Source organism: Callionymus lyra, chromosome 17 (assembly GCF_982586985.1).
Source record: "Callionymus lyra chromosome 17, fCalLyr1.hap1.1, whole genome shotgun sequence".
Lineage (NCBI taxonomy): Eukaryota > Metazoa > Chordata > Actinopteri > Syngnathiformes > Callionymidae > Callionymus > Callionymus lyra.
This window is the reverse complement of record NC_141834.1, coordinates 13,868,969-13,886,774: the sequence shown is the minus strand read 5'-3', so window position 1 is coordinate 13,886,774 and position 17,806 is coordinate 13,868,969. Positions and strand designations below refer to the sequence as shown.

At 38.6% G+C, this 17,806-nt stretch overlaps 4 protein-coding genes and 6 non-coding genes across 22 annotated transcripts in view; 7 read left to right on the top strand and 3 right to left on the bottom strand.

Annotated features, from left to right (window-relative positions):
* Window positions 1-202: 202 nt before the first annotated feature.
* Window positions 203-3,529, bottom strand: rpl18 (ribosomal protein L18). Its single transcript, XM_087813268.1, has 7 exons — window positions 3,461-3,529; window positions 2,871-2,957; window positions 2,688-2,795; window positions 1,730-1,828; window positions 1,523-1,646; window positions 983-1,052; window positions 203-334 (listed from the first exon to the last, which is right to left on the bottom strand). Exons 1-7 carry the CDS (start codon window positions 3,461-3,463, stop codon window positions 259-261), a joined length of 567 nt encoding a protein of 188 aa, XP_087669394.1. The 5' UTR covers window positions 3,464-3,529; the 3' UTR covers window positions 203-258.
* A 417-nt stretch (window positions 3,530-3,946) lies between these two features.
* On the bottom strand, window positions 3,947-5,466 carry LOC148062599 (mpv17-like protein). Its single transcript, XM_087812427.1, has 4 exons — window positions 5,154-5,466; window positions 5,022-5,092; window positions 4,846-4,875; window positions 3,947-4,066 (listed from the first exon to the last, which is right to left on the bottom strand). The coding sequence occupies exons 1-4, from the start codon at window positions 5,464-5,466 to the stop codon at window positions 3,947-3,949; spliced, it is 534 nt and encodes a 177-aa protein (XP_087668553.1).
* Window positions 5,467-5,936: 470 nt separating this feature from the next.
* trnal-cag (transfer RNA leucine (anticodon CAG)) lies at window positions 5,937-6,019 on the top strand. The gene has a single exon. It is a non-coding gene; the product is annotated as a tRNA-Leu (tRNA).
* Window positions 6,020-6,846: 827 nt separating this feature from the next.
* Window positions 6,847-6,929, top strand: trnal-caa (transfer RNA leucine (anticodon CAA)). Its single transcript has one exon. It is a non-coding gene; the product is annotated as a tRNA-Leu (tRNA).
* Window positions 6,930-7,146: 217 nt separating this feature from the next.
* On the top strand, window positions 7,147-7,229 carry trnal-cag (transfer RNA leucine (anticodon CAG)). Its single transcript has one exon. It is a non-coding gene; the product is annotated as a tRNA-Leu (tRNA).
* Window positions 7,230-9,540: 2,311 nt separating this feature from the next.
* trnal-cag (transfer RNA leucine (anticodon CAG)) lies at window positions 9,541-9,623 on the top strand. Its single transcript has one exon. It is a non-coding gene; the product is annotated as a tRNA-Leu (tRNA).
* Window positions 9,624-9,847: 224 nt separating this feature from the next.
* Window positions 9,848-9,930, top strand: trnal-cag (transfer RNA leucine (anticodon CAG)). Its single transcript has one exon. It is a non-coding gene; the product is annotated as a tRNA-Leu (tRNA).
* Window positions 9,931-10,796: 866 nt separating this feature from the next.
* On the top strand, window positions 10,797-10,879 carry trnal-cag (transfer RNA leucine (anticodon CAG)). Its single transcript has one exon. It is a non-coding gene; the product is annotated as a tRNA-Leu (tRNA).
* Window positions 10,824-12,077, top strand: c16h19orf85 (chromosome 16 C19orf85 homolog). The gene is made up of 2 exons (XM_087779118.1): window positions 10,824-11,158; window positions 11,248-12,077. The coding sequence occupies exons 1-2, from the start codon at window positions 10,971-10,973 to the stop codon at window positions 12,017-12,019; spliced, it is 960 nt and encodes a 319-aa protein (XP_087635244.1). The 5' UTR covers window positions 10,824-10,970; the 3' UTR covers window positions 12,020-12,077.
* An 859-nt stretch (window positions 12,078-12,936) lies between these two features.
* myh14 (myosin, heavy chain 14, non-muscle) overlaps window positions 12,937-17,806 on the bottom strand; it is a 30,008-nt gene continuing 25,138 nt past the window's right edge. For 11 of the 13 annotated variants that reach the window (XM_087812414.1, XM_087812416.1, XM_087812412.1 and 8 more), the window contains 5 exons: window positions 17,531-17,739; window positions 17,362-17,470; window positions 16,534-16,706; window positions 16,349-16,372; window positions 12,937-14,784 (listed from right to left, as the gene is read on the bottom strand). In XM_087812414.1, the coding sequence (XP_087668540.1) occupies window positions 14,604-14,784; window positions 16,349-16,372; window positions 16,534-16,706; window positions 17,362-17,470; window positions 17,531-17,739 (696 nt within the window). In that variant the 3' untranslated portion in view covers window positions 12,937-14,603. Of the gene's footprint in view, window positions 14,785-15,971; window positions 15,995-16,348; window positions 16,373-16,533; window positions 16,707-17,361; window positions 17,471-17,530; window positions 17,740-17,806 lie in introns of all 13 variants that reach the window. The other 2 variants (XM_087812425.1, XM_087812415.1) reach the window with 2 other exon arrangements.

Here is a 17,806-nt window from a genome sequence, read left to right as displayed (position 1 = left end):
TTCCCCTCGAACCAGTCATTTCAACACAAACACTCATGACGAAGGCATTATTGGCTTCACAAAAAAAAAAAAAGCTTTAAAAAGGAAAAGGGAAGCCCATTAAGAAGAAACATGTCACACGCGACGGATATTTTGCTCCAGTATTAACAATAGTGTGTTTTATGCCGTCGACCCAAATTCCCAATGAATCAGCGACAAGACATTTGGAACAGCCAAGCTCTTTTATTTGTATCACATTGCATGAAAAACACATGACAACTAGTTCTTGTAGCCACGGCTGGCTCTGCGACCACGAGCTTTCTCGAACTTTCTGCCCTTGGAGCGAATGTAGGGCCTGGAGAAGAGAAATATTTGCATTAATACATAAACAAACAATTACACAGTCTTGATTATTATATACACAATCTTAAAATTACAACATTCGATTAAATATTAATTATTATTAAATATTATCGACTAATATAATTATTTCCTTAATAATTTAATGCAACAATCTATTAATTTTATTTCCCATTCTATACCATCATGACAGCTGTGTTGCATTTACAACACTGGAAATGATCTTGTTCAGATTCCGATATGAAGACCACCATTTGGTTTTATTTTGAAAGGATTTATATTAGCTTTCATTATTAGCAAATTTGATGCAATTAACAGGACTATTACGCCATATTAGAAACATAATTAGATAAACTTTTTTTTGATTTAATAATTGGGTTTAAGATTAACTTGAACACTTTAATTAGGAACCAGAATTTCAAAGAATCTGCCAAATATTGAGAAAACATTCTAGTATTTCTAAAGTATATTAGGTCAGAACAGTGAGAGAAAATATATCCAATCATAAAATGTGTAACCCCGAATCCTAGTACACAATGAAAAGCAACGTATACATTTTGGAAACCATCATGCAACTAAGAAAATTATACATTTATAACCGTCAGATGTGAGCAACAGGGACAAAATGGATTGCATGACGTACTTGGTGTGGCTGTGAGGAGTTCCAGGAGCTTTTCCAAAGTGCCTGTACACCTCCCTGCCTTTGCGGGGACCTGAAGACAAACCATTAAATAAAATCAGACGAGTCTTAATGAAATCTAGACACGGTTTAATGATATCATCTTATGCATATTTTAAAAAGATTTTAGACAACATCGATCCTGTTGTTGACTTAAAAATAAAAATCCTTCTAAGGATCGAATTGTCAAAAAAACAAAACGAGTCGCGTTATAAGGAAATTGTGTCAGCAACATCATGAATCTATTCTGATGAAGCAAGTAAGTTTATTAGGTTATTGCTAGACCAGGGACACAGTTAAATATACTTAAAAGATCAAGACACAAGACAAAGAGTCTCAGAAGGTCAAGTAAAAGCCTGCACAAATAACAATTTCTTAAGATGTTTACATTATTCATGTGCCCAGCTAATTCCCTCGTAATCTGATCCAGTAGGTCAATGTGCGAACTTTAAACCAAATAAAAGTGGACACTGTGTGCTTCAGTAGAAAGACAACCAACATTACCTGACAGCAGAACTGTGCCCAGTCCCTTAGGAGTGGCCATAGCCAGCTGGTCAAAGGTCATGATCTGCCCACCAGCCTTCAGGATTCTGCTGCGGGCACCGTCGGTAATTCTCAGAGCACAGACCTGTTGGACAAACATCAGTTTATACTTGGGCCTTCTGAATAATGGATAAAGGGAGATAAATCATTAATATTCTGAAATGTTACCTTGAGTTTAGGGACAATCTGGATCCTGACATCATCGGTGACTGTTCCAACAACCACAGCGATCTTGTTCTCGCGGCCGGCCAGTTTCATCTTGCGAATCTGATGATTAAAAAAAGTGGTCAATAAAAGGGTTTACATATAAGAAATAGATTTCAAAATAAAAAAAAGGTGGACACCTGAAGGTAAACTACATTTCTTAATTAAAAAGGAAAACAAAATATAACTTCAAATCCAAAGGAAGCTTGACTCAACAGGATGAGATCCACTACAACTAAAAATCCAGAACAGAAAAAGATCTAGTCCATAGGATTTTAATCGCATTTTAATTGGCATTAAATGTTGTTGTTTTTTTAAAATCCCAAATCAGGGCCAAGTTACAAGAATTACAGTAAATTGATATTATCTATGAACAGAAAAAATACCCAAACCACTAATACTTGGAAATATACACCCCAAATTAATTCCAGAATTGTTACAGTAAAACTTAAACAAGTCTGTATTTTATGGTTGTTTTTAGCATACGCTGCTAGGCCAACATCTTACACTGACGGGGAAAACTCCATGTAAATATCACAAGCGCTTCTTGTGTAGACAGTCGACTGGAAGCAATAAAAACAATCTTTAAAATAGACTTGTTCATGTTTTTCAGAACAATTCCAGATGTTCCAGTGTGGCGATATTTTGGAGGGATCAATAAAGTTTTTATCTATCTGCAATTTTGGATGAAGACAACTGAGCATGAATGGTAATTTCAAAATGTATATACAATTGTCTACAACTCTAAATAGAACAATTACTCTGAAAATAACCAACCCTTAGTCGACATGAGGGTGAGTAGAACATGAGGGAAGTTTAAAAACAGCAGGTATCAAACATGGAATGTATGAAACTTGGAATCAGATCAAGTTATGAGTACCGGCTACAACTTTACATCATAAAAATAAAAAAGGACATTCACCAGGCGAGACAAGGAGAGGGGAGGTCTGTTAGACCTGCTCATGAAGAGCCTCCTCAGGACAACCCTGTTGAAGGTTGCATTGCATCGACGGGACAGGAACCTGTAGAGCTAAAATAAAAAGGGACAAGAATAAGAAACACTACGACTCACCAGCAGTCACTTGAACGTGGACATTAAACTTACCTTGACAAGGAGCCTGAGGTAGATGTCCTCACTCTTAGGCTCTTTCCTGTGCACCTTACGGTCCTTGTTATGTCTGATGTCGACTCCCTACAAAACGAAGAGACAAGTTAAAAAACTGAAATCTAATAAAAGCCCTTATTTGGGGGGTCATTTAAATGTAACACCAGCTGACGGTTATAACTTCCGTCAGTATCTTTCATGGACATTAGGTCGCTACACACGTTGACATTACTAAGCTAGCTAAGAGCAACGTAAACGCAAACAGTGGTAAAATATACCACTTTTAAGTCACATTTCAATTAAATACGTCAGTTCATATTAGTTACCGTAAACGAAAGTGCATTTTACGCCACAAGTTTATGTCAGCGGCAATAGTTTTAACAGTTTTCTAGACCGCAATGACGTCGGCACCGAAGCGCCAGTTAGCATCGCTTAAGCACGTTTTTAATCAAAAATGGTGAGTGTATTAAACGTTAAACGGTTCCGTGATATGGGGATAGTAATCTGGAACCGAGTTACGACTCAGAATCGACGGATGGTCGTTGATATTCAAAGGATTGTATCTTGAATTTTCAGCTAAAGCTACCTACCATCTTGGACTCGGAGCGGAAAGGAAAAAGGAAGAGCTAAGGTCTCGCGATAAAGACTCGACTGATATTCCGCCTCCGTGATTGGCTGACGAACATGCACTTCCTGTAGCTGGGGACTCGCGAGAGCGCCTCTAGTGGGAAGAAAGCAACAAAGGACAACTGACGCAAAAGGATTTTTTTTTTACAGTATATTAAAAACATATATATAATAGATTATTAAAAAAAAAAAATGTAGTTAAAAAATTGGCCTATGAAACGCAAATACTTCCTTTAATTATTCGATTCATTTAAACGCTACTCTGAAACACAATTTAAATGTTTCTTTAATTTAAAAAAAGCTCTAAAATAAAGCTTTAAATATCTCCCAATTAAAAAAATAAATAAACACTACATGAATGTGAGAACAGTTACTCCGGTGTATGCATGTATGGGAATATATTTGATAAAAATAAAAACTCCAAAAGGCATCATAGGTAGATCAGATTTTTATTCAGGTTCGTTGTCATCTTGTTGCTTGACGTGACACAGATAGATGGTAAAAACCAGAGAAACGCCTCCTAAAAACACTGTCCGTGCAACAGGAGGCACCAGGGAGAAGTTTAGTGCCTGTGAAGATCAAAATCAAATTCAGAAAAACTTTTATTGCCAGTGTTTTAAAAACAACATAGGATACAAAATAATAATAATAATAATATAACAGACAAAATAAGCAATAGAAAAACAGAATCAAGCACCAAGGAAGCCATTCTTTGGCACCTCATGAAATTTATACAGTAGTATGAGTACTTGACTCTGGTGTTGCAGTATTTACAGACCACATGACTCTTGACAAAGTCGTAACTGCTTTCATTCGTTTTAAAATATGTAAATGCTGATGGAGTCGACTGTATCCTCTCGTCCTCAGTTATCGCCAGGATCTCATTGTTCCTTTAAATGTGGAGTACTGTTATAAGTCATTTAGTAATGCCTGCTGCTGTCTAGTCTAGTTCAAAAATGAACCAAAGCGGTGAATATTAGTACGTTAATTGTAAATAAATACATCGATACAGGGCTGCGGAATATTGATATAGTATTATGAAAAAAATATTGCAATATTTAAGTGTATATTGCACCACAAATGCAACACAAAAATGATCAAAGACTGTGTATATTTGCTTGTTATTTTTTTTGCTTATATATTTTATACACAATTAATTAAAATATAAACCATAAAATATATACATGTTTTTCAAATATCGATACAGTGCAGTTAAATCTCAATCTTTTGTTTCTAGGTATTGTGAAAAAAATATTGCAATATTTAAGTGTATTGATTTTTTTTTCTAGACCCCAATTGATGATAAGAAAATGAAAAAATGCCTACATATAGAAATATTCTGTCTCACCTGCATTGTGGACCAGAATACAACACCTGTCTGGATCAAACATGGAGAGAAAAATCATCATATTCAATATCATCATCATCATGATCATCATCATCATCATCATCCTCCTCCTCCTCCTCCTCCTCCTCCTCCTCCTCCTCCTCATCATCATCATCATCATCATCCTCATCATGTACCTTATAAGACGTCCAGAACTTCTGCCTCCAGACTTCTAGAACGTCTTCTTTGTTTTCTAGAAAACTCAAACCTGAAATAAAAAATATATTTTGTGTGATTAATAAAAATGATCCACAAGTGTGATCACGCACCGATGTAAAAAGCACTGATGGTGAGAGGGGCCGCCACCAGCTGGTCCACCACCACCTTCGCTGCCACGGCTCTGACTCCGCCCCCCGGCAGCATCCTCTCCAGCCCCCTCAGCCAGTGGTAGTTGAAGTTGGCGTGGAAACAGAAGCCGACGGTCGCCACCCGTGCGGTCTGACACCAGTCGATCCCCGGTGCGTCCGATCTCCTTCCCAGAAACCTCTGCTGGAAGAGGTCGGCCGAGGAGAACAGGACCGTGTACCCCACCACGTTACCGATGTACGGGCGAGCTCTGAACGCAGCCCAGACTCTGTGCATCGTGAGAAGATCTGCAGAATTAAAGACACGTTTCAAACCTCACAGAGTCCTTCTTCATTGGTCTTTGAGCACCAGTGGGAGCTGAGACTAGAGTCCAAAGTCTATCAGAAGATAAGATGTATCAGCCGGCAGACTCTGAGAAAACACCACATGCTGGGATCAATACAATCATGCAAACACTGATTTTACACGACAAGTTTCCATCTTCCATATGAATGAAGAAACACGAGTCACTCACTCACCCTACAGACCCTCGAGGGCACATGTGGTGTCTCACTATAAATAGACACATGTTCTGGTTTTATTTACTTGCACTGTCGAGGTAGAGAGTCTGAAAAATGGCTTAAAAAGAGATAGAAATGTAAAATATACAAATACATTTGTGGAGTTAATTAGATGAAAATTATCATCAAATTGTATCAACTCTGAACTTAGACGACCGACCGTCAAGACTTTTTAACATTTACACAGTCAGGATGGCCGAGCGGTCTAAGGCGCTGCGTTCAGGTCGCAGTCTACTCTGTAGGCGTGGGTTCGAATCCCACTTCTGACATATCTTTTACAACGAAAAACAGGCGGGGTCTCACTTGCGTATGATACTTGATAAAATACACCCATACATAGAATTAAAACCCATTGCTGTGTCCCAAATCGTATACTAGAAGTAAGTATGCATCAGGATAGTGTACATACTAACTAGTACGCAAATTCTCAACAGATATGCTGTCTCAAATCGCATACTAGAGTACTCAAAGTTAGTATTTTTAGTGCGTTGGTGCGTCTCAATTCTTAGTATGCCAAATTTAGTGCGCCATGCACACTAACTTGGCGTACTGACACGCCCACAAAACTGAGTATGGTTCGATGGACACTAACCACCCTAAACAACCGCCATCTTAGTGACGTTTTAAACGGAAGTTACGTCACATATAAATGCATATATATTCATATACTTACAGGTGTATTTTCAGAAGCAGTAGAAGGATAAACACGTCTTCGCTGCTGATACCAGCTTAAATATCTCACGATTATTTAGATTCTAATATTTTTTCTTTATTTATTTTTCCAAAGTTGCAAAACATGCTGCCATCAGGTGTCGATAGCGTTCAAACAGCTGGTTGAAACATCGTTAAATAGAAGTAGAAGAAGAAGCTTCATGTGATTTCCGGTTAGTGTGTAGCAGCAGTGTTTGATTTGAGACATACTATCTGTGGAGAATTTGCGTACTAGTTAGTACGTACACTAAACTGATGCATACTAACTTCTAGTATACTGAGAGAAGTATGCGATTTGAGACACAGCACATGCGTTTAGTTAGCTGAGTGGTGTCAGAAGTGGGATGACAGGTCAGTAAATGAATAAAAAAACAGTTTTAGACCAGTCAGGATGGCCGAGCGGTCTAAGGTGCTGCGTTCAAGTCGCAGTCTACTCTGTAGGCGTGGGTTCGAATCCCACTTCTGACATACCTTTTATAAAAGCACACCATGTTGGCCTGGAATCATTAATCAAATACATTAAAAAAATTAAATTGTCATATTAAGTAACTTCACCATCACAAGAAATTAAAACCCATTCTTTGTTTTGTCTGCTACGTAAGGTGTTAGAAGTGGGATCACATAGTTCATTGTGTTTTTTTATCATATTTAAATAATCGTGTATGGTTGCACTAAGCTTCATTCAGTCAGGATGGCCGAGCGGTCTAAGGCGCTGCGTTCAGGTCGCAGTCTACTCTGTAGGCGTGGGTTCGAATCCCACTTCTGACATACTTTTTTATAAAGCAAATCATGGCCTGGGTGTCACGTGCACAGAATCAATGAAAAAACGACAATGAAGTTTAAAATTCATATTGAGCAACTTCACCTTGATATGAAATTAAGGTGTGGGTTCGAATCCCACCTCCGACATTCCTTTTATAAAGCAAAGCGTGCTACATTTAGCCTGTATGGATTTCACAGCTTTGTGTATTTGAATATCCACAATTGTAATATGTTTTTAAGTAAATATAAAAAAATAAAACTCAATTGAATCACAATTAGTACATATTTAGTGACATGATTGTATACTATTGGTCATTTATAATGCTAGATAACCCCTGTATGTGAAACGTAAAATGTGGCCCCTGAGGAAATTGCCAAACACTGGTTTATACTTTTATACTTGTTTATGTGAGTGTTCAAACTATTCTCATCGTTTAGTGGCTGATTAATAAATATGACTAAAATGTCACGGCGAGGGGTGAAGATGGGTATGAGGGACGACAGATCTGAGAGAACAGGTTGATTTTAAGATGGACAGCCAGTAGATAGAGTAAGAAATGTGTCTTCAAATATTCATTCAAATAGTTAAGTTTCATATTTTCAACTTAAAGAGTCAAAGTCACAGTGCTGGGTTAACAAATATTTCAATATAAATATTTAATTTAGTTTGAATAATATATTGAAATATATCTGGTTAGTTAAATAAATGGAATTACCTGAGTTAGAGATGCTTGAAGATGGAACTGCATTGAAGAAAGAAATGCTCTTGTTGGGTCCATTTCCTGTTTTCTCATCCCAGGAACTTCAAGCCAAGATGGAAATGAATGCAACTGCTGTCTCCGACCCACTGCCAGAGAGAAAACCAGTGGTTAAAGGATGCCATGTAGAGTTGCTCTGGCAAAGTTGTGTAGTAAAAATAACAGCGTGTCAATCAAAAAGTCACAATGTTGTCAAGTTAGACTAACTTGAATTGTAACGAGATGAACAAACGCACTAACGTGTCTTTGAAACGCACAACAACAGTCGCACAATGAGCTTCGACGGACGCTAGTTAGGGCCAGACGTGCCGCCACATGCACGTGTGCCGAGATTGAAAGGTCAATTAAAGCCACTAGCAACCATCTTAGCTCTTCCCTCAGAGAATGTGATAATGAGGAGCAGAGATTAAGCGGATCTATTGAGGGCTTGTTAACCGCCGCGCTTGTGTCTCCTTCTATTTAGCAAAACTGTCTTTTGTGACGAACACAATGGTGGCCACGCGTCCGCGAGCCGTTGACTCCTTGGATAATTAGCCCGAACTTCCTGTCTGGGGTGGGCGGCGAGTCTCCGGCCTTTCATGATGGAGGGCGGAGGGAGGAGAAGTATTTGAATTCTGGAAAAAAGGGCCGATTCCTCTTGACTTAATTCGCACACACACTTCATTTCTCTGAAATGTGGACGTTCGGTGACCCATCAGTCGACTGGAGGAGGAAAGAGACGCAGCATCAGCAGCACAGTCACGGTAAGAAAACTCACTTTTTCTCGATATTTACATGTTCAAAATACCATTTATATTTTGTAAACATGTATTTTCATTAACGTAAAATAAATAACCATGACGAAAAACATCTGTGTTTTTTATCAAAATCTAAATTTCTGCACTAGTATTTTTGCTTACTGTAGCTGCTGTAATAATTATTTTAAAAATATTTTAACTTATAGTACATATTTTAGCGTTTTATATGACAAATGATTGTCATGATACATTGTTATACGCAGCAAGTAGCACAAAACATTTTTAAAACGATAAATAAACTATTAAAAAAATCAAGATGCAGCTAGTTTTCAAGTTTAACAAAAATGTATGATGAGAAATGTCAGATACATTAGATATGTATTAGTAGTTCATAATTATACATATAATATAAATATATAATAATCAATAATTTTGAAATAATAATAAGAAATTAATTGAAGTTTCCATCTTTTTGCAAATCAAGCTGTCGTTTATTTTGAATCAAATGAAGTATTTACTTATATAATATACCAGGTACTGCCATGAATTCCTCCTAATTTAGTCTATTGTTACAAACATTATTTATTGGCGTTACATCTTAACACAAATCTTCTAAAAAAGCAAGAAGACGTGAGTTAAAATAAAAGTTAAAATACATGCTTTTGGGACAAATACATGGAAATAAACATGATTAAAATGGTGGAAATAAATACATCAATAAATAAATAAATACGATTTCTGTCTGCTTGTGATTCTGTACAAACCGCAGACATGTATTTGGGTGCTCAGACAATATGAACCGAGGGTCTCTCGTTGTCTCCAGTCAGGATGGCCGAGCGGTCTAAGGCGCTGCGTTCAGGTCGCAGTCTACTCTGTAGGCGTGGGTTCGAATCCCACTTCTGACATATCTTTTAGTAATATATGCTCAACATGTACCGGTTAAATAATAAAAACATCTAAAAAATAAAATAAAATAAACATCGTAACCCTCGGGATAAATGAGCTGCACCTGATTTTTTAGTTTTTGTAAAAACAAGACTGGCGCCATCTAGTGGCTAAAAATAAATATTCGCAGCAACAACTGTTATCTGGTCAGTTACTTCACGCATGAGCTTTAGTAGGGTATGTGGTCAGGATGGCCGAGCGGTCTAAGGCGCTGCGTTCAGGTCGCAGTCTACTCTGTAGGCGTGGGTTCGAATCCCACTTCTGACATACCTTTTATAAAAGCACACCATGTTGGCCTGGGTGTCACATGTCCAGAATCATTAATCAAATACATTTCAAAAATAAAAATTAATTGTCATATTAAGCAACTTCACCCGAATCTCACTTCTGACAAATTCCCCTTTTTTTTTACTCATCAGTGAAACAGACAATATACACCACACAGGTAAATACCAGAGCAACACCTCCTAAACCAGGTGGGAGAAGTTAAGTTCCTGTGAAAATGCACTGATAAAATTCATATAAATTTAAAAACTTTAAAGGTCAAGACAACTTGGAAGAAACACAGCAGCCCCAAGACCATTAAGAAAAATCCTGCACAATAAATGGGTCTTAAGATGTTTCTTGAAGGAGTCAGTACAGTAAACACGGAGCATATATTGTAGTAAGAATAACCTCCATAAAATGATAAGTTATTAACACTATAAGAGATGTAATATAATCTGATATGAGTATATATATATATATATATATACATATTTATTCCTTTAGCTTTAGTGGACGACATAACTGCTGCCATCTAGTGGCCGGTCTTTTAACTATAACACAAAAACAAACCAACTTGCGCAAGGTAATTGTAAATAAATTAATCCATACAGGGCTGAGGGATATCGATAAAGTACTAATATAAAAAAATATTGCGATATTTAAATGTATTGATATATGGCACCAAAATTGCAACACAAAAATGATCAAACATGGTGCATATTTGCATGTAAACTATAAATAAATGTTAATACACACTTGTTTAAAATATAAACTATCGATTTTTCCTACAACTCTTATTAATGAGAAGAAAGAAAATGACTACATATACCTGGAGCTGGAATATAAAGACAATATCCATTTTTGTGGTCAGGATGGCCGAGCGGTCTAAGGCGCTGCGTTCAGGTCGCAGTCTACTCTGTAGGCGTGGGTTCGAATCCCACTTCTGACATATATTTTACTACCCTCAAAAAGTACCTGGAAAGTTAGTTAACTTCAAACTCCTCACTCAACGTAGTTTTCATCCATTTTGTCTCTCAGCCATGAGGCCATCCATCTCCGTGACACTTGAACCCGGCCTGGACCGAGGGGTCCCCTGGGGTCGGGACCTCTACACGTTCGTGACGTCGGCGGCCGGTCACATGATGCGCACGCTGCAGAAGCCTCGCAAGAACCGGCCGTCCAAACGTCAGGTCAACCATCGGCGCTTCCTGCACAACATGATCCAGAGGTGGGTCACATGACCAGACGCTTGTGATTGTCACTGTTAATTTTTCATGCTGTTAATAAAGTTTGGGAAAAAATCGTCCCTCAAAACAGGAAGTTCGCGGACATCGAGGCGTCCAATCACCGCTCGGCGTCCTCGCTGTGCAGCTACAGCCACGAGGATCAGGCGTCGTTCAGGTGCGACGCTGACGCGGCCTCAGGTGCGACGCTCGACCATCAGACTTCTGACGCTGCTGAGAAGAAGCAGGAGGACGGAGGACATCTTTGGAAGCGACAACAAAGAGTCCAAAACAGATCCAAGAAACTCACCGGAAGTCGAGATCCTCCCGGATCCACGTCAGAGATCCACGAGCTCCTGGATGAAGTCCAGACCTCCGACCTCGAACCAGGGTCAGATCCATCTTGTTCTCCGCTGTTCCAGAAGTTCCACGAAGATGCCTCCTGCTGGTCCGACATGCTGGACCTGCTCGGCACCGACTTCGACGTGGACGAGTACTTTGAAAGCGTCTCCGATGATGCGTTCAAGGACCCGCTGGCTCACCTGTCGCACGGCATCACCAGGTGCGAGCCGGAGAACTTCCTCTGGCCAGTAGAGTGTGGTGACGGTTGTCATGGTAACCAAGAGTGGGCCCGCAGCGATGACGTCATCGACGAGCGTCAACACGAGTCTTTCCAAGATGGCCGCGAACGTTACTCGTGCATGATGCAGACTTCCGGCGACGCCTCGGCCCCGACGCCCTTCGAGGGGGTCGCCCGGTCGTTCCCCGCGTCGGTCCAGACTCACGAGCCGCGACTGTCGTCCGGACTCCCCGGCGAGGACGACTGGTTGTTCAGCGACATCCTGGGCTCGTGCGGCTGCTGCTGATGGGACGCGCACTTCCGGTGTCCACCGCCGTCCACGTTTGTTGTCGTGATGATGCCGAAGGCTGTCAGTGACGTCACTCTTTTTTGCCACGTGTTATTTATTTACAAAGAATGGTTTGACCATTTTAATAAATCTGTTTTAAGTTCGTATGTGGAAGTCCATTACTGCCAGGTAACTAATTTTATTTTTTTATTTTTTACCAAATCTTTTATTATGTGCTACTCAACTTAAAGTTTCCCCAATAATATATATATATTTTTTATCTTACACGATTATTTATTATATATTTATTTATTTATACGACCATTTTTTTTATCGTAATATTTTTTATTTGTATTTCACCAAACTTATCTGTCCTTACTTTTATTTTTTTAACCTTGTTTCTTAACATTTTCCGTATTTTTTATCGTTTTTATTTACCCTTTTTTTTTAATCTACCAGAAACTTAATCTATATCTTTATTCAAAACTCTGAAAAATATAAAAATACATTTTACATTTTTATCATAATAATTATATATTTTTATTTTACCAAACTTATCTGTATTTACGTTTATTTTTTGAACTAAAGTTTTTTAAACACATTTAAACATTTTCCGTATTTTTTATAATTTTTTAATATATATATTTTTTTATCTACCAGGAACTTAATCTATATCTTAATAATAAATAATTGAATATAAAAATACAAAGTTAGTTAATGGTGATGCTTTAATTAACATTTCTTTCCAATAAATTATAAAATTAAGATTATATTATTAATAATAATTTAAGAATACCCTTAAAGAAATATCTTTTTGACAATGGGAGGAAACCTGAGTGACAATATAAACGCAAACAACCATGAAATCAAAGTCCTAAAAGATGTGTTGTGTACAAGTGCATGTGTGTGTTTTAAAAAAAACTCGGACGCACAAATTCAAAACCAACAACATATATTAAAGTCAACCCCAGTCATATGTTTCATAATTAACAACAAAAAGAACAAAAAAAAGGCTAAAACAATAAAACGCTTTTTTCAAAATAGTTTCAAGTTGCACAGTAGCCATGAACAGAGTCATCATCCCCCCCCTGAGAAGCGCCGGCCTCCTCTTTTTTATCTTCGCTACAACCGACCACGTCAGGTTTATGGTCTGTCAAGGCATGAACCGATCACGTTGAGGATCACATCTTTAAGACTTGTCGGAAAACAAACCCGTTTGTTTGGCTTCGATGCAGGTTCAAGACGGATGAAAAAGGTCCGGTTTCTCTCCTCTGGTGGTGTGTAAAGTGCAGCATTTACAGAACATCATAAAAAAAAAAGGAAGGAAAATTCAAATAGACTAATTTGCATATTGCCAAAATAAAGTCATTTTACAGCGTAGAAAAAAAACCACCCTGTCAGAGGGCGACGTCAGTAGTCGGTGAGTTTGATCTTGTAGCTGTCAATCATAGAAACACGTCAATGATAATGAGTTCTCACGTTTGGTTCCAGAGCTCAGCGGTTTGTATAAATAAATCAAAAAAACATTCAGGATAAAATTGGAGAAACATTTCGGTGACATCACCTGTCGTTAAGACATTCTTCCCAAACTGCACAGAAGGTGGATCAGGGTCCACGGACTAAACTACGGCGGGGTTCTGGGGGAACGTCGTAAAGCATTAGAACTAAAGTCGGGACGACACATTCATCTCTTGGTTCTGCGTCTAATAACAATCCTGGAATCTGTCAAACAATGAGTCATGCAGGAGAAAATTCCACTTTCAAAACACAGGGTTTCTAAAAAATCTGTGTCGCGAGTATTTGGGGTGAAAACGTCTTTTTTTTTTTTCTTAAAAAAATCCTCCCGGTGGGAGAGTTCCGTCTCCGTCACCTACTCTAGCTCTACGACGACTACATTTGCTACTTTCCTACGTCCCTTTGTCTCATCCGTACGCCTACAAAGCTTTTGTTCGATGCACACAGTGAACGTCGCACACGTCGGTCGAACAACAAGTTGGGTCTTGTTCTATAAAAAAAGTCGGGGAGGTCCAGTTTCTTCTTACAGTGCGACGCCGGACGAAGACTCCTAGTTGATCACAGAAACATGTTCGGAAGCAGCAATCGAGACCAACAGAGTCTCGAGGAAAACGTTTTTTTTTTTTCTTTTGAAGCCGAATCGAAATGTGACGTCAAGCAAGTTATTGCTGATTTAGTTAAGAGTAAGAAAAGCTGTTTCTGTACAGATTGTCCTCTGGTTCCCCCTGCAGCCCTGGAGTGACGATTGTTAGCGAACATGGCTTCAGTTGGACTCGCGTTAGAAGACACTCGTCTCTTCTCTAAAGATTCTCTGCGGTGTTTACCAACACGTTACTCGTCGTCTCAAAAACATTCCCTGCTTCGGCTTTAACCCTTTTTTTAATTTAAATTTAGAAAGAACCCGAAGTCAATAAACTTGTCGCTGGTGTTGCACATTTTTTTTTACGTCGCGTCGACGCTAGTTTCGCCCGTTTTTAAAGTCGATTGAAAAGTTCCGTTTCGTCAAAAAAAAGTCATGTTGTACCTAAAAAAAAAAAAAAAAAACCCGTCCAGTTATTTAGTAGTATCTAGTTTTTTGTTGTGTGTGTCACTCTGCGTGGTTGAGGGCGTAAGGGTCCAGGCTGACGTCTGAGGACGGCGTCGGGGTCCGCTGGCGTCCAGAAGAGGGCGTCGGTGAGGGAGGGACCTCCTCCGAGTCGGAGTTGTCCAGAGAGAAGTCGTCCACCAGCGTCCGGCGGCCGCGCATGCCCAGGGTCAGAGGGGTACGTCTGCGCCGGAGGAGAGAGTCTGTCATCGTCTTATACTAAACATCTTTATGTTTGAAAACTCTTGACAAGCGGCAGCAGCAGGTGCAGGTAAGAAGAGCGAGTGTTTCTTTGAATCCATATCACGAAGCTCAGAGTAAAAAGCAAGAGGCAGTAAAGAAGTTTGTGCTTTTTATCATCCAGTGGAATATTCAGAGAAAACTACAACTAGAAAATTAGAATTAGCTGAATTAGCATCGATATGCTAACCAGCAAGTGGAGACTAAGTCGGTTTTAGTAAAAGTTTAACTTGCGTTTCATCATAAATATAAGATAAAGTCTATGTTTTTAGAAAAGCAGGTTAAAGGTCAAACCCTCAGCTGACCAGCAACCATCTTTGTTTGTTTGTAAAAGTTATCAAATTCTAAATGGATATATTAAAAATTCATGTTTGAATTTCATTGAAAATATAAATCTTTTTACAATCAAATACACTTAAGAAAATGTTCACCAAAAACATGGTGATTGATCCATGTCTATACATTATATTGGCATCAAAAGATGAATTTAAAGATGTTATTATCTACAGTATTGAAGTGAATCAGTGACATTAGAATATTAATTAGTTCAATTTAACATTCAACAAATGTAAAAATCTGAATTTTGTAATATTTATTTCTGAATCATTTGATATAATAATTAATTTAAAGGTTGAATCTGTTTATTATTTTTTGTAATAAATGATTATTATATTAATGATAATAATTGAATTAAAAATGAGACATATTTATACATTTTAATTATGAAAATATCATTATAATTATTATTAAGGAGCCTTTTAAATTATTCTAATACGAATATCAAACTATACTTGTAAAAAAAAATACACTTTAGTTAAATTAAATAAATAATACCTTTCAATAAAGAAATGATTAAATCAAACGAAAACTATTTAAAATAATTCTTAAAAAAGTTTCAACAATTAAAACATTCTATTCAACCTCAACATTCTAATGACACTGATATACTTCCATAACATGCCTGCCTTAACTTACATATTCCAGTTTATACATAGACACTGTTTCTTTAAGTGACACCATGAACAGCGAAATGACCAATCCCATAAACCCTTGCAGGACCCAAGGTCTCAAGCAGACAAGTTCCCACAGAGGCTACTTCTGCAAGATAAGATCCACTGAACATAAACTTACCACACACCAGTCTTTTTATTCAACTGTAATGTAAAGTGAGAGACATTAAACTGAGGATTGGATAACTTTGCTGCTCTGACGTGAAGTGAAATGTACTATATTCTTATTTATAGTCATTTGTAAAACAAACATGGATTATGCATCTTCGATTTTTAGATGAATCTATGAAACCTACGTCACCATAAAAACAATATAAATGGAAAATATTTCTTAAAAAATGATCTGGTGAAATGAGACGTTCAACATATATGAAGAGTGCGGTTAATTTTTGAGTTTGTGTGAAGCAACAGAACGACACGTGTGGATCGAAACGTTAACACAAACATGACGAGACAACAAAATTCAAGAGAAAATAAAATTGAAACACAGGGACCTACTTATCGGCTCTCCATTCAGGGACGCTGAGTGTTGAGTGACAGACAGACGGGACAGAGTTAGATGGACACAAATGGACCAAACCAAAAAAACAAACAAATCATAGTTAATAAAAGGTCAAAACAAACATGATGACGATGTTATGTTGTGAGACAGGATGATGGGGGGCATGTATGGACAGGGGTACCTGAGCTGGCCGCGCATCGAGGTGACCTCTCGGTTCAAGGCCTGGTTGGTGTCGTTCAGCTCCTCCAGGTCGCGCTGCAGCTTCCTCCTCTGAGCGTTGGCGCGAGAGTTCTCCTCCTCCACCTCCTCCAGCTGCCGCTTCAGCTGCTTCAGGCGCGACATGCACTTCTCCAGCTGGCCGACGAAGGGAGGAGCGGATTGAGGGAGAATTTAACAAATTAAATCTGACAGATTATCGCGGATGTTGTTTTCAAGTCAGCGGCGGAGAGATTAAACATTTAAAGTGCACTCTACCTCCCGCATATACTCGCAGATTACAGAATAAGGGATTAGAACGTCTGAAGCCGATAAAAACACTTGATTTTAAGTAGATTCTGGTCTCAATCCCCAACATAATGAGTCTCCTGAGAATATTTAACGTCATGTTCTTATGTTGGTGACGAATATTGCTAATATATTTATCTTTATTTTATAGATTATTATGTTATAGATATTTATTTATTTGTATAAATGGACCAGATTTGACCTCCAGGACTACAGATCGACCCAGGATCCTTCGATATTTAACTACTAACATCCCAGATGTAACACTGAAGTACATCCGAGTCTGGTTCTGCTCAAGGTTTTTGCCTGTTAAAATGAAAATATTGGAACGCCATTGTCGCTCATTTGTGATCAGGGAAGTGTTGTTTGAACTGTATAGTCTTTTGAGATAATTGTGATATTTTAAATAAAACTCAATTGAATTAAAGTTGTAGAGTTTAAACTATACATTCATTATTTTGGGGATTAAACTCAGGATCAGATAAAAAAAAAAGCAGAACTCTACCTGCTCTTTGTACTGGTCTGCATGTCTCCTCTCATCCTCTGATTGCAACTGGACTTCCTTCAGTTTCTTTTCCGTCTTTCGGGTCAGTTTGGTGAAGATGGCTCGTTCCCTGAAGAGAGAGGTCGTTCAAAAACACTTCCCCACGTTAATCTTGTGTTGTTCCACTCACTGTTTCTCCTGCTCCATCTGCTCCTCCAATGAATCTATCTTGGCCTCCAGGGAGGCGACGCTCATCTTGTATTTGCCCTTCGTGGCTCCCTCGATCTCCATCACCCGGGCCTTCAGGTCCTTGTTCTGCTTCTCCAGATGTTCCCGAAGCGCTTCGTTCTTCGTCGACACCGCCTTCTCCGTCTGCAGCTGCGCCATCAGAGTATCGGTCTGGACGGAGCACGGGTCAAGGGTCAACACGAGTGTGAAGGGGGGAAACGGTCGAGCGAGAGTTTTC